At 30.3% G+C, this 14,137-nt stretch overlaps 1 protein-coding gene across 38 annotated transcripts in view; it reads left to right on the top strand.

The window, feature by feature from the left end:
- RIMS2 (regulating synaptic membrane exocytosis 2) overlaps positions 1-14,137 on the top strand; it is a 576,987-nt gene that overhangs the window by 395,596 nt on the left and 167,254 nt on the right. For 10 of the 38 annotated variants that reach the window (XM_060127293.1, XM_060127300.1, XM_060127290.1 and 7 more), the window contains one exon: positions 10,745-10,777. The exons of 25 other annotated variants lie outside the window; for them this stretch is intronic. In XM_060127293.1, coding sequence (XP_059983276.1) covers positions 10,745-10,777 — 33 coding nt within the window. Of the gene's footprint in view, positions 1-10,735; positions 10,778-14,137 lie in introns of all 38 variants that reach the window. 3 more of the 38 variants (XM_060127294.1, XM_060127306.1, XM_060127310.1) reach the window with 2 other exon arrangements.

Raw genomic sequence — 14,137 nt, forward strand, 5'->3', positions numbered from 1 at the left:
AACAACCCTTTATTGCTTGTGAAATCTTAAATATTATATATTGATAGATAACCCAAAGTGCAGGTTATTCAAAATCAAGAAATACTGTATTATAAATGAGTTTATTATTTTCCTCAACATGGGGAAATTAGTCTGTTGTTTTTGTGTTACTACAGGTTAACTTTGGTTAAGGAGCAGATGATTCCTTTGTTCTTTTAGCTAAAGAGGGCTAAACTAGTCTTGGAATTTGCCAGAAGATTTGTATATTCTTTAAAGGTTTTAAGATTTTTCTTTCCACTAGCAGTTGATTCAAATATAGCATCTTTATCCAGATTGTTTACCACTTGGGAAAACTATATTGCATCTTTATCAGATTATTTACCAATTAGGAAATCAGGGGGTCAACTACACACCAAGGTGTAAATTTAACTCCCAAAGCAAGAAGTTTGTTTCCTTGCAGTAACTGATTTATGTTGGACCAGAACAAATGTCCTTTATTAATAACATTTATTTCAGGTATAGGAACTGAAAAACCCTTACACTTAATGCCGTCATTTCTAGCAGTATAAGTAATCAAAGTGGTGTATCCAAAATCATCCATATTTGATGTTGCAGTATAGCATACTTTTTTACATTTTCGATAGTGATTTTTATCTTCCTATTTATGTTTTGCTTAGCTTAATATTATAAAATAGGTTAGTATTCCACTGTTTATGGCCAGAGGTGAATAAGTACCAGAGAATTGTTTATGGCATGGTGAAACTTCCTGGGGATTAAAATGTACATAGATAGTAACTGTCTACTTGACTTACTGCTTTAGAAACATGTGAGTAAAAAGAAAAGCAAGTGTATACTTAAGTGTTTATGAATGCTACTATGAGATTAAGATCAAATGGTGACCAGTGAGTCTTTTGATACATGACCTCCAAGAACCTACATGATCTGTACTCCCTCCACTTTCCATTCCATTACCTCTTTAACCTCGTCTTCTATGACTTTCCCTTTTGTTCACTCTGCTCCAGCCACAGAGACCTTCGTGCTTTCCTAGAACATGTCAGACATGCTCCCACCTCAGGACATTTGCATGTGCTGTTCTTCTACCTGTAATGCCCTCCCTAAATAACCAGAACGTGACTCCCTTACTTTCTTAAGTTTTTCACTCAAAACCTTCCTTCTTAATGAGGATTTCCATGACTAGTCTATTCAAATTTTCATCACACCCTGCACATTTTATTTACTTCTTACCTACTTCATGTTTGTCTTCTTAGTACTTATCAATATCTGTCACAAAATATTTTACTCATTTATCTTGTTTATAATTTATTTCTCCCACTAGAATATAAATTTTATAAAAGCATAGGTTTTTGTCTATTTTTTTTTTTTGCTGTTGTATCCCCAGTGCCTAGATATGCCTGGGTTATAGTAAGTGCTGAATATATATTTGTTGAATGAATGAATATTATATTATGCTACAGATAACTCCAAATGATTTTAGATAAGCCAGGTAACTCATATTCAGTGATACCAAACTGTTAATAGTTTTTATTGAAATAATATCCCATAGCACATACATTTTTCTGTTGTTTAACGAAAGTACCAAATATGGTAGTAAAATAAATAGCCATCTTATCATATACTAAAATGTTACAGATTTTCTCTTGATATATATGAAAATCTCTGCATTTTAGTTCCATATAAACATTTCATTTCACCACATTAAAGTAATGTTTAGCAAAATGTTTATTTCTAAAATAAAATTATTTAATATCAACTAAGAAGAAAACTTTATTTGACATCATTTAAATCATCGTTTTCTTCATATCTTCAAAAATTCTTTTATTGCAAATAGATTTTAGAATTTCCTGGAAGCAAACTTAAATGCTTTGGATTTTGAAATCTATAAAACAATTTTAAGTGTCACATTTCTATATTTAAAACATTAACTACGTACTACTGAAAGCTTATGGGAGAATTTAGGGGAAAAATATTAAAAAATAATTAGATCCCTGAAGTAATTTTAGGCTCTTATTACACAAATTATCTAATGTTTCTGACAAGCTCTGATTATTTTTTTTGATTTATACTAGAAGTTACATGGGAAGACCAGCAGAAAAATGTGAATGGTACATTAAGTGATGACAAACCATTGCCGCAAAAGAAACACGAATCTGAGCCAGGTTTGTCAGGATTTGGAAAGCCCCTGAAAGCATGAGGCGATAAGCATTGCATTTCATGCTTTTTAAATATGTGTGTGCTTGTTGTACCTCATTTTTCTCACTTTGGTGTGAACTTTAGACTGTGTAGAGTCTGTTTAGATTAAAGTGGTGAAAACTTTATTTCAAGATTTGTTTAGAAAACTAATTACACATATTTTTGGGAAAATAACAATTATTTTATTATTAAGATTATTTCTTTAAGAAAAAAATGACTCACTTAAGCACAAATGATAACTTAACTTATATATTTGGTTATTTTGATCCAAATTAAACTACCCTCATGAGAGGTGCTTACATCCCTAAAAAAGTACTATAGAAAGCTCAATATAATTTTTTTTAAAGTTTGTCTTCGTAGGCTATTCCTTATTTTTAATTGCAAATGCTATCGAGATATCTTACCAATTGGTAATGATTTATTTACAAATTCTGGAGCTAAAAATATTACAACAAAACCAAGATGGAATGATAGCATAGTATTCTAATTCAATAAAGAGCCTTTTCAAACCATTAATTCTACCAATAAATTGAAATGAAGTGATTTTATATTCTCTCTCTTTCTTCTCTTTTTTTGGGGGAGATAAGATTAATTAAGCAGAGGACAAAAACTTGAACCAGGAGTAAAAGGAAGAGAAGCAAAATGCAGAGATAACCAATCAACTTAATAATCAGTACTACTTTTAATCAGTAATTGGATGAGAGTACAATGAAAATTTCATTCAAAATTTTAGAATACAGATGGATTTTTTTATAACACTATCATCATTAAATGGCTGAGTCTATAGTAATAGGGTTAATGTATTTTTATGTGGTAACTTGGTTCATGTTAAATCTCTGAAACATGTAGTTTAAAATATGTCAATATATAAATTAAACTGATTTATTAACAAGTATTCATTGCTATCGTGTAGTATGCCAGGCATTATGGTAGGCACTGAGTTACTGCGGTAGACGAGAACGATGCCGCAATTGCCCTCATAGAGCTTACATTCTGGCAAAAATATGTAAGTTAAAAATAATTATAACTAAAGATTTAGTTATTATAATTGTGATAGTGCTATTAAGGATAATAGGATGTTTTGAGAAAAAGTATTATGTTACATAAGTCTGGAGAGCAAGGAAAAATGCCATAGTGCAAATGGCTTAATCTGTGAATTCTCTTTTAGTGAAACAGTTACATACTGAAAATAAGTAAATAAACTGGAATTCACATTGCAAATTTAAACATATTCATGCAGTTGTAAGAAAAATATCTTACCTGTTTTTTCAAATCTTCAATTAAGAATCACTTAGCTTATTTGGAAAATAATAATTAGCTTAATATATTTCAGAGGATTTTAAAAAGTAAACAAAGTATAAAATGGGTTTTATGTTATGATTTATACAACAAAAACTATTACTCTCAAAGTGTCTCCTTGCTGTGTTGTGTGATGTAGGTTATCCTTGGTCATAAATTATTATTTATTTGTCTTGTTTGCCATCATTTCTGATTACATGAATATGTTTGTGGCCATATATATCTATGGTAAATAAATTACATTGAGTATTAAAGTCATGAAAGAATGCAATATTTGCTAAACATATTTTTAAATCTCACAAACAAAATTTTTTAAAATTTCCTTTAGATATTATTAATTTGTGTATTCTCATATATTGCATTTTTTTATCACTTAAGCCTTCTAACTGAATATAAACTATGTGCGCAGTAGAGGAAAATTAATGTAATTAGAGTGCCTTAATGTCATGGTTTAAATTGCTTATAGATTTTCAATCTTGGCAGTTATGCATTTTCCTATATACTGGGAAATTCCTGGAAATTCAAATCCTAAATGTCGTGAGTAAGTATGCAATATGCTAAGGCCGTATGCTTTGTTCAATTTTAGTGTTCATAAATATTTTTGTTTGTTTCTAAAAGTGAGGTAGGATATGTTGAGAATATTTTTAATTATTGAGACTTTGGAGTGATAGAATGGGAGGAAAATAGTGGGATATCAGGTGGGGCTAATTGCATTTCAATAACATGTTTATGAGCCTGGGCTTTACAGAAGACATGTTTGGATTCATTCTTTGTTTTATATTTAGATACATCTACCATATTAATAATTTAGTAATTGTAATCAGGGTTTAAAACATAATTTTTATTCACTAAAATCTGAGATCATCTTCCATTAATAGTCAAGGATTCTTCATCAGAGGATTATTGTAGTAAACTTGTGGCATTAGAAAAAGTTTGTAAGGACTCGAACCCAAACCCAAGATGCAAAGTTAGCTATGTATCAATGACATATATCGTTATCTTTTCCTTTTGGTGTTTTATGAAAATCTATGCAAGAACAATACCTGGGAATTTTGCCATTTTAAGGATGTATACTAACAAAGCATCACTTGAAATTTTTATTTTAAATATATGACTACGGAACTGGAGGACTAAATGGCATTATATAGACTAGAAAATGGGTTAACAAATACTTAGATGAACTTTAAGTAATATGCATTAGTATCTGCTTCTTTTAAGAAAAATACATCTCTGAACTAGGCTGTTGTGAGAGAATTATGAGCAAAATGGGTGATTTTTTTTCCAGTATTTCTAACTTAACTGACAGCAATGTAGATGAAAATCCCTGGTAAAGAGAATGATGTTTATCATATTAGTATTTTTGATGTGATCATACAATATAAGAATTCTACAAATGATTTTAAAACCCAGATTTTATGGATGATGTTCAGAGTAAATCGCTAAATGTCTTCCTCATTTAGAATGTGGATTAGATTTTGTTTAGGCTGTGAAGTTAACAAAACATTCTTAATGCAAATCAAGGACATATGAGCATGGAAAATCTGTTGTTTATTTTCTCAATGAGCAATCTGATTCTAGATGAGAACACTATGGCCTACAGTAATGCAGTGTTATTAAACATTGAAAACAAAGTTTAATCTGTTGAAATTTATTATTTTCGCTTTGTGAGTTTATCTGTTCTTCTAGTAATTAGGACAGTATCTGGGAAAAGAGCATATTTTTTACATAAAATATTTTATCTTATATTTTACATAAACTCAAAAGTAGTGTGGTGAGAAAGCTAACTTCAGTTAGACTAAATGAATGTTTTAGAACTGATATAGTTCCTTAGTTTCTCCAAAATAAAAAAGTCTTGGACTTAAATAGTTCAGAATCTACTTTGAGATGTAATTATAAATGATTTCTGATATGTTTGATGATTACTTGATACTATTCATAAAAAGATTGCCCACCTTGATTTGTCATTTTCTAAGTAGAAGGTATGCTATATCTAGGAAAATCTAGAATTGACTTAGCTACTTTTTCTCTAAATATCCTGAATCATGACAATGCTACTCACCTTCCTGTATCTCATCTGGAAAATAAATCCTTGTGTTTTTCTGGAAAAGTGAGGGCAATGAAACACTTTGCTGGGTTACTGTATGATTATACAGTATTTTGGAAATTGAAAATATTCAAAGTAACAAGCTGTGTTTTACTACTTGCTTTTGTGTGCATAAGCCCCTAGTTTTAGCATTGTTATGATTTAATGTATTAACCTTTAATTTTTTCCAACATGGGCATTTCCATATTGTATTCTTTATGTATTTGTAACTATGGTGAAGGTAGGGATTTTCTTTTACTTAGTTCAACCTTTGGAATTATGCTTTATAAAATTTATCATCAGGAAAAGTAAATATTTAAAGGTGTATTTTGTGGGTAAATTTTATATTTAAATTTTTTCTTGACTATTTTGGTGTTATGAACTCTTGCTTCCTTTCATTATTGAATAATTTGACACTTTTTTAAAGTAGAAGCAATTTATTTCAGTCTAACTCAATATTCTAATTTAGTCTTCAAATTAGATGCTAGTCTAATTCATCTAATCTGGTAAAAATAATCGAGGTTGTGTTCTTGGTCAATATTAGCAGGTTGGTAATTTCTGATTATTTCTGGATTGTTGTAGAATGAATGTACTTTATTTTTGGCAGAAGAAAGTGACGTAAAACAAGCTAAGTAAATATCTTATAGAACACAAATCAACTGACGGAATTTTGGCATTAAGTACTACTAACACCCTCAGATGTAAATACAGCATTGTTTGTTAACAAGGATGTTCTCCTGGAATAAAGTGAGATTTCATGATTTATGAATTTAGTTGCTCATTTAAAGTTAGGTCAGTTTCCTCTAAACATACAGATAAGTTTATAAGGCCAAGCCTGTACTTAAGTGACTTTCTTTTTTATGATATAGCATCCTATAGTTTAAAAATCAATTATTTTAAACACCCTCAACAAATACTCTAAGTATGTCTTTCTTCTGCATTTAAAATTGCATTACAAAAAAAAAATTGCATTACATGTCAGACTCTAAGGATAGAATCAGAAAAAAAACTGGCACAGCTAGAACTAGGAAACAAAACATTTAAAAAAGAAACATTTTTGTTAGCTTTAAAAATAGCTTAATATTTTAAAAGGTTGTACTTTGCTCATTTCAATAGGTAGGTAGATGCTTTTGTAAATGTTCAATAATTTTATGGTTGTTGGCAAAATTATGGAAAGTAATAATTAGTTTAGAAAATAAATTCAAATAACTTAGATTGAGGAATTTTTCTACAAGATTTTTGTCACAGTGGAGAAGTTTTAGTTTGAAATCTTTAAACTTTGGTAAATATTTTGTTTTTATGTTCTAGGTCTGTCTTGATCTTTGTATCATTGAGGCGCCTACTAAGTAGATGCTTTTTTAGGCTTTATTTTGAAAGGTATCTTGCCTTCTCTAAAAGGAAACATTCTAAGGCTCCTATGACCTTTAAAAAGCCCTCATAATTATGATTAACTTTTAATTACGTGCAAGTTGTAATATACACTTAAAGTCTTGAGGCTTCTGTTTCTTTGTCTGGAATCTTTCTAAGAGAATACTTCCTTCTATACAACATATATTGATATTTACTCAAGTACAATTAAATCTGATAATAGAACCAATATTATGTCTGCTGTTAGTCAACAGATTTTCAAATAAATATCATATACCCTTGTTAAAAACTGCATTTATACGTAAACAGGCCTCATGTCTATGCCTTTTTAAATTAAGTTGATTACAGATTATTATTTCTGTTTGAACCTTGAGATGTGTTCATTTGAAATATAATGGTAGTTAATACACTATATTGGGAAGGAAAATTTTGGTTTGCACAAAATTTTACATAAAAGCTGCTATTATATTCATCCTCATAAACTTACTTTTACACCATATAATTTAATGAAAATGAGTATTTTATTATATATCTGTTTATCTTCAGTAGATTTTTATAACTTTAAGGACCAACCAATACAGGTTTATTGTGTGTGTGTGTGTGTGTATATATATATATATGTATATATATATATAATTACTACTTTGCTTGATTAAGGACCATTCTTTTTACAGTTTGCACATTGATGGTACTTTAAATTTAAAAGTATTTTTCCAAAATAATTACCATAAATGGTATTTATGAGTTATTCATTATATTTTATTAATGTCTTTTAGTATAGTATATGAATATATTTTATTTCTCTTTTGTTAGCTCATGTGATGTAATGAACCTCCCCCAAATACTGTACACTCTTATTACAGTTTTTATATTTTCTGTATCTGAAACTAAGATCCAGCCATAGTTGTGACATAGTTGTGACCTAAGAGAGGGTATACTTTTACTATCTTTAATCACTCTAACTGCTTATTGGTTAAATGAAGTGTTGGAAAGATTTCTCATTAGAACTGCCATTAACAGCACTGAAAGTAGAATGTTTGACTGTGGCAAAGTAACAATTAAAGGAGAATTAGGGAGATAGGAAGAGTGAAGGGGGTACTCTTACCTCCTTCAAGGTTCACTGAAGTCTGAAATTCATTACAATAATATATATGAAATAAGTTTTTATAGTTTATTGCCATTTAAATAAGACCTAGATATTTAAAGGATATAGTTTCTCTTTTTAAATGTGGCTGGTTTAATACAAATAGTATATATTAAAAACTGTAGCCACGAAGAAGAAAAGAAAGTCAAAAATTTTTTAAATATATTTGGTATAATTGAAAGTTATACATTGAAATTTTATGATTTAAATTAGTATTCTATCTGCTAATTAAAGTTAAGTGATTTTTTATGTAACATTAATTATGATCTATTTATTAATGGATCATATTCACATAGTGATGGAAAAATGATTTAATGGGCACTTTCAGTTAATAGTGAGATCCTGGTCAAAATCTTTCATTTTCATCCTTTTCTAAAATATAAATTTTGTATTGTTTTCTAAAAACAATTAAATTGTTGGTGCTAAGTTACATATTCCTCACAAGAGTAAAAAGTATTGGTGAATTACTTGCATAGTTGTACCATGTACCTCTTTTTAAAAACATTCTAATTAATACTATGTAATAAAATGTCCAGTTCAGGTATCAACATAAAAAGATTTTTTTCCCTTACTAGACTTTTTATTTCACATGTTTTTATTGGGTCATATAGCATCTAGTAGAAAGAAATTTGACCTGGTAATCAGGAGACCTCTGTTCTATTTCTGGTTCTGCCATTGAACTTGTTTTATGACCTTGGGTAAGTCACTTGAACTCTATGTGCTTCAGTTATTCTCTATAATAAACTAATAAATGGGTTGGAAAGAAATTTGAATGTTTTGAATCCATACAACATGAAAAATATTACCTCAATGCCATTATAAAATAGTCAAGGTACGGGAAAATACTACGTAGTGAAAGGATATTTATTTATGTTGTTTTTATGTTTTCTGCAAAAAATAAAATGTTTTCTTAGAGGTAGAATATACTTAAGCAGTTATTTCATCCAGTTCATACCAATTTCAATTTAGCATGTGTGGAAACTTCGTTAGTAGTGTGGTAAATGTGTATATAGGGAAATTCTGCCTATAAAACATAATGCAAAATATGATACAATTCAGCATTAACCTATGATGTTAATATAGCTCAGATTTTTCTATTTTATCTTCTTTGAGAAATGGGTGGACTGGGGATGCAAAAGAAAATATGGCATATAACATGTTAATGTAGGAGTACATTTCAGGAGGATAATACTTTTCTAGTGGTCAATCCTATTGGCAAAGTCTAGTTTGTAATATAATCGTGATGAGATTTACTGTCTAATTTTGAACAGGTCAAAGGTGTGCTCACATAATAATCAAAATGACATTGTTTCAAAATGGTCATTTTTTTTCAGTTCTCTATAATAGGATTTCTCTTTTCTCTTAGAAAAAAAGTTTTGGATATCTCAGCCCTTCTTTCCTAGTGGAAAATTTTCATTTTCTCACTATTCAGAGAAAGAGATAAATTTGTTATTGGAAAGATTTCTCTCAAGAGTTATCATTTCAATATATCAATATTCCAAATATATTTTAGTATAACATGTTTTTCTATAAATCGCTCAGAAACTATGATACAAGTATTGCAGAAATGAATGTGGTGTTTTGAATTAAGAACTTTGTAATACCTAATTTGAAGCTAAGAAGGTAATTAAAATAGGACATTTTGGTTTTGTGTTATATTGTTTATCTGTATCAGTCACACTAATACTAACTCATTAATATCTTTTGGAAAAAAGTTTTCTTAGAATGCTCAGTTGAGCAGACATTTCCTGCTTAATCACTGTATAAAATGTCTTCTGAACTTCTCCACTACCAATGGGTAAAGAAGTGTTTCCAAAATATGTGCTGTATCTGTTATAGTAGATGTTGGACTTGGATGGGCAAATTTAAATGGAAACATCAATGATCTGTTATGTGGTGTCTGTAAGAATTTTCTGAATAAGTAAACCTCATAAGGGAATATGATCAAAGAAAATTTGTCTAAATTGAAGATTAACTTGAATCTTTAATATTTAACTTAAGCCATATATTTCAGCTACTCTTTTTTATAATGAGTTTTATTATATTTGTTACTCTCTAGAATAGTTTTATAATAATATTTTGCTGTACTGAAGTAACTCAATGAATTATTGGCCTAATGGTCATACTTATTTTCATGTATGTACTCATCAATTTAGGAAACTTAAAAGGCACAGAAGTCTGATCAAGCTATTTTTATTGCTCTTTTTAAGATGATTCAATTAAGTTCTTTCCTTTCAATGATAAGTAAAAGTTCTAAAAGCATTTTCACAGATCTTAAATGGACTCAGTAATGTCTTAAACAATATGGTCATACAAGTAATGTTGTTTTTACTAATGGTATCTTTCTTCAGCATCACTGTTCAGGATTGGCTGTCCATAAATAATTGTAAACTTTTGAATCCTCTTTATTTCTACACTAACTTTATTTTTCTGATCCTGCTAACCCATAGTGGCTTAACCAGTTCACCATCAGTTCTTCCATATTTTTTTTCTTTTAATATGGTATGTATATGATTATATCTTCCCTACAACTGTGCACAGGATCTTTTCTCAAAATGATTTGAGGCGCTTTCCTTCAGTGTCACTTTTTACCTTTTGAGTACATCCACTCACATCCATCTCCTTTGTCTATGTCTGTCCATTACACGATGTGATCACAGAAGAAGTGGACTCCACAAGGAGAAGACATGCAGGTCTGTCTCTTCTACTGCTTTTCTTTGTTATTTTTCATTTATCTAACTTGCCTTAGAAATCTTTTACTGTTTTTTACTTATTTTATAATTTTTCATTCTCTTCCTATATTAACAAAATGTTAAATCTGCAGGCATTTTTATTTTAGATAGTTGTATATTCAACTTTTAACAGCAACTGCTCCAATTAGATGGATAAAAATAAAATGATTAATGTCATAGGTGTATATGCATTTTTTCCATAACTGGGTAACTAACTCCAGATTCACATATATGTATATTTATATATAGTCGGGTAGATTAAATTAATAAATTAATCATAACTTGTACTTCAGTTTATTTTAGGCTTAAAACTTGTTTTCAGCTTTTTAATACATAATTCTAAAAGTATTTTATTTTTATCTTGAGTTCAGCAATGTGCTAGATTATGGAAAATACTAAAGACCTAATATATGCCCTAAACAAGCTATCAGTATCACAGAGGAGTTAAAGTATGTGGGTAACATGCTGTGTTTATGTGCTAATGTGGATGACTCTAACAATATACTCTACAAAGGTATAAAGTCAAATAAAATTTGCTTCAAATAGATGGCCAGACAAAGCTTCATGAAAGAAGTAACACTTGGACTAAAATTTGAACATTCATTCAACACATTTATTAAGCACATGCTGTGTGGTACTGTTCCAGGTGCTGGAAATAACAGGACACACAAAATGGCCCCCATCCTCATGGGCTTTTTCTAGTGTGAGTTTAACAAGTAAACTCAATAATATTATAGGTGCTATGAGAAATCTATATATACATGATTTATGTATATATAGACTACAATGGAATCACAAAGGATGGGGTTATTATTTCCACCTGAGCAGTATGGATATTAGTTCAAGAAAGACTTCACAGAAGCAATAATCCTTGAGTCGAACGTTAAAAACCAGAAATACGTTGGCCTTGTGTGTAGAGAATATGACAGGCAGAGGGAACAATGTGGTAAAATGGCTTCAAACAAGTTTAGACAAAAGAAGGCAGGGGATCTTTGCTATTGTTTCCTCCATTTCTTTTTCATTTATTTCTGATCTGATTTTTATGATTTCTTTCCTTCTGCTAACTCTGGCACATATATACAATGGAATATTACTCAGCCATAAAAAGAAACGAAATCTATTTGTAATGAGGTGGATGGACCTAGAGTCTGTCATACAGAGTGAAGTAAGTCAGAAAGAGAAAGACAAATACCGTATGCTAACACATATATATGGAATTTAAGGGAAAAAAAAGTCATGAAGAACCTAGGGGTAAGACAGGAATAAAAACACAGACCTACTAGAGAATGGACTTGAGGATATGGGGAGCGGGAAGGGTAAGCTGTGACAAAGCAAGAGAGAGGCATGGACATATATACACTACCAAACGTAAGGTAGATAGCTAGTGGGAAGCAGCCGCATAGCACAGGGAGATCAGCTCGGTGCTTTGTGACCGCCTGGAGGGGTGGGATAGGGAGGGTGGGAGGGAGGGAGACGCAAGAGGGAAGAGATATGGGAACATATGTATGTTTCTGTATGAAGCAGAAACTAACACACCATTGTAAAGCAATTATACTCCAATAAAGATGTAAAAAAAAAAAAGAATTTTAAAAATTAAAGCCTAGTTGTTTCTTTTCCAAAAAAAAAGGCAGGTGAGGGTTTCTGAAGATTGTGTAAGTTATTGAGGTATGTAAAGCAAGAGAGAGACATGATCAGATATTTGTTTCTAGAAAGACTACTTTGGAAACTAGGTGAAAAATGGAGCGGAGCTATATAAGCAGAAAGATCATTTATAAGGATATTGCATAAATCAGTTAAGAGATCATAATGGGCTGAATCAACAGAGGCAGTAGATACATGAGAAGTTATTTAAAGATGTAGAATCTATAAGACAGTTATCGATTGGATATTACTGATGAAAGGAAAAGGAAGAATAAGATAATCTTGCGTGACTGAAATGTTTGGATATACGGTGGTATATTTTATCTTACAGGGAATATGGGTTGAACAAATATTTAAGTGCAAAATAAAGACTTCAGTTTGGGGATGGGTTAGTTTGAGGTTCCTTTGGAACATTTAAGTGTAAATATCTAATAGCATTCATTGGATGTATGGGTCTGGAACTCTGGAGAGAAGTCTGGGCTAAATTATTGCAATCACAGTATTCTTTTTAGTATGAAAATGATTCCCTTTTTTGTTTTGTTTCTTTGATTGTTCTGAATATTGTCCATTAGTATGTATTTCAAATTTTCACTTCAATTCTTATTATATTTGCTTGGCATCTATACGATATTTTGAGTGCTGTGAGCTTTCATTTGCCATTTTGTTCTACTTGCATTATGTTCTAAAAGGTAAAGAGAAGTAACATTCATTGTAGGGAAAGTTTAACATAAGTGTATATGTGTATACATATAAATGCACATATAAACTGTTAACCGAAATTTCTCCAAATTTTCAATTATTGATTTACTACCAAACTTCTCATTACATATTCTATTTATTTTATAGATATTATCTGTTCTTCATTACATCCTATATTTAATGGACTTAATATTATTAACAAAAGTCTAAGACACAGGTACTCAAGATTGCTCAGTCATGGGGAGTTCCCTGGCAGTCCAGTGGTTAGGACTTCGCTCTTTCACTGCCGAGGATGAGGGTTCCATCCCTGGTCAGAGACCTAAGATCCCGCAAGACACACAGCATGGCCAAAAAAAAAAAAAAGGTACAAGATTGCTCAGTCATGAAAACCATAACCCTAGTACACTGAAATCTTATCAGAAAATGAAAATCACTCAGTTTATAAGGAGGCACATAATGTCAACCCTATGTTCAATACTGTGTTAGATAGCTTAGATGTTATGAGAGACACAGTAGATTCGAGAAATTTTTTATATAAGTTTAAGCTTAACATTTTATTAAGTAATATTGTGATCTTTTAACCAAAAAGGCTCAAATGAAATATGTATATGTACATATATCTAAAAACATCACATCATATATGAAAGCTACTATTGATAAAGTGTAATACTTAATTCTTTAAAGCCTATAAATACTCAAATATAAGAGAAGAGAGTTAAGAAAGTTCATGGATCTTGAAATAATAGGAATACCCAAACATGAAATAAACGTGGTTTTGAGCATTTCTTCCTTGTGTGGAGTGGTGTGGAGGAAATTGGAAAGATTATTAGAAGTCAGGAGATCTAGTTTTAGCCCTAATCTTGCTAGTGAACTGTGCATTAAGAACTTAATCCTGATTGTAAAATGTTACTGCTAAATTTTCAAAATATTATTCATGCCCTGTTAATACTATGACATTCAATTTTACCTAGGCCAATTGTC

Source organism: Lagenorhynchus albirostris, chromosome 17, assembly GCF_949774975.1.
Source record: "Lagenorhynchus albirostris chromosome 17, mLagAlb1.1, whole genome shotgun sequence".
Lineage (NCBI taxonomy): Eukaryota > Metazoa > Chordata > Mammalia > Artiodactyla > Delphinidae > Lagenorhynchus > Lagenorhynchus albirostris.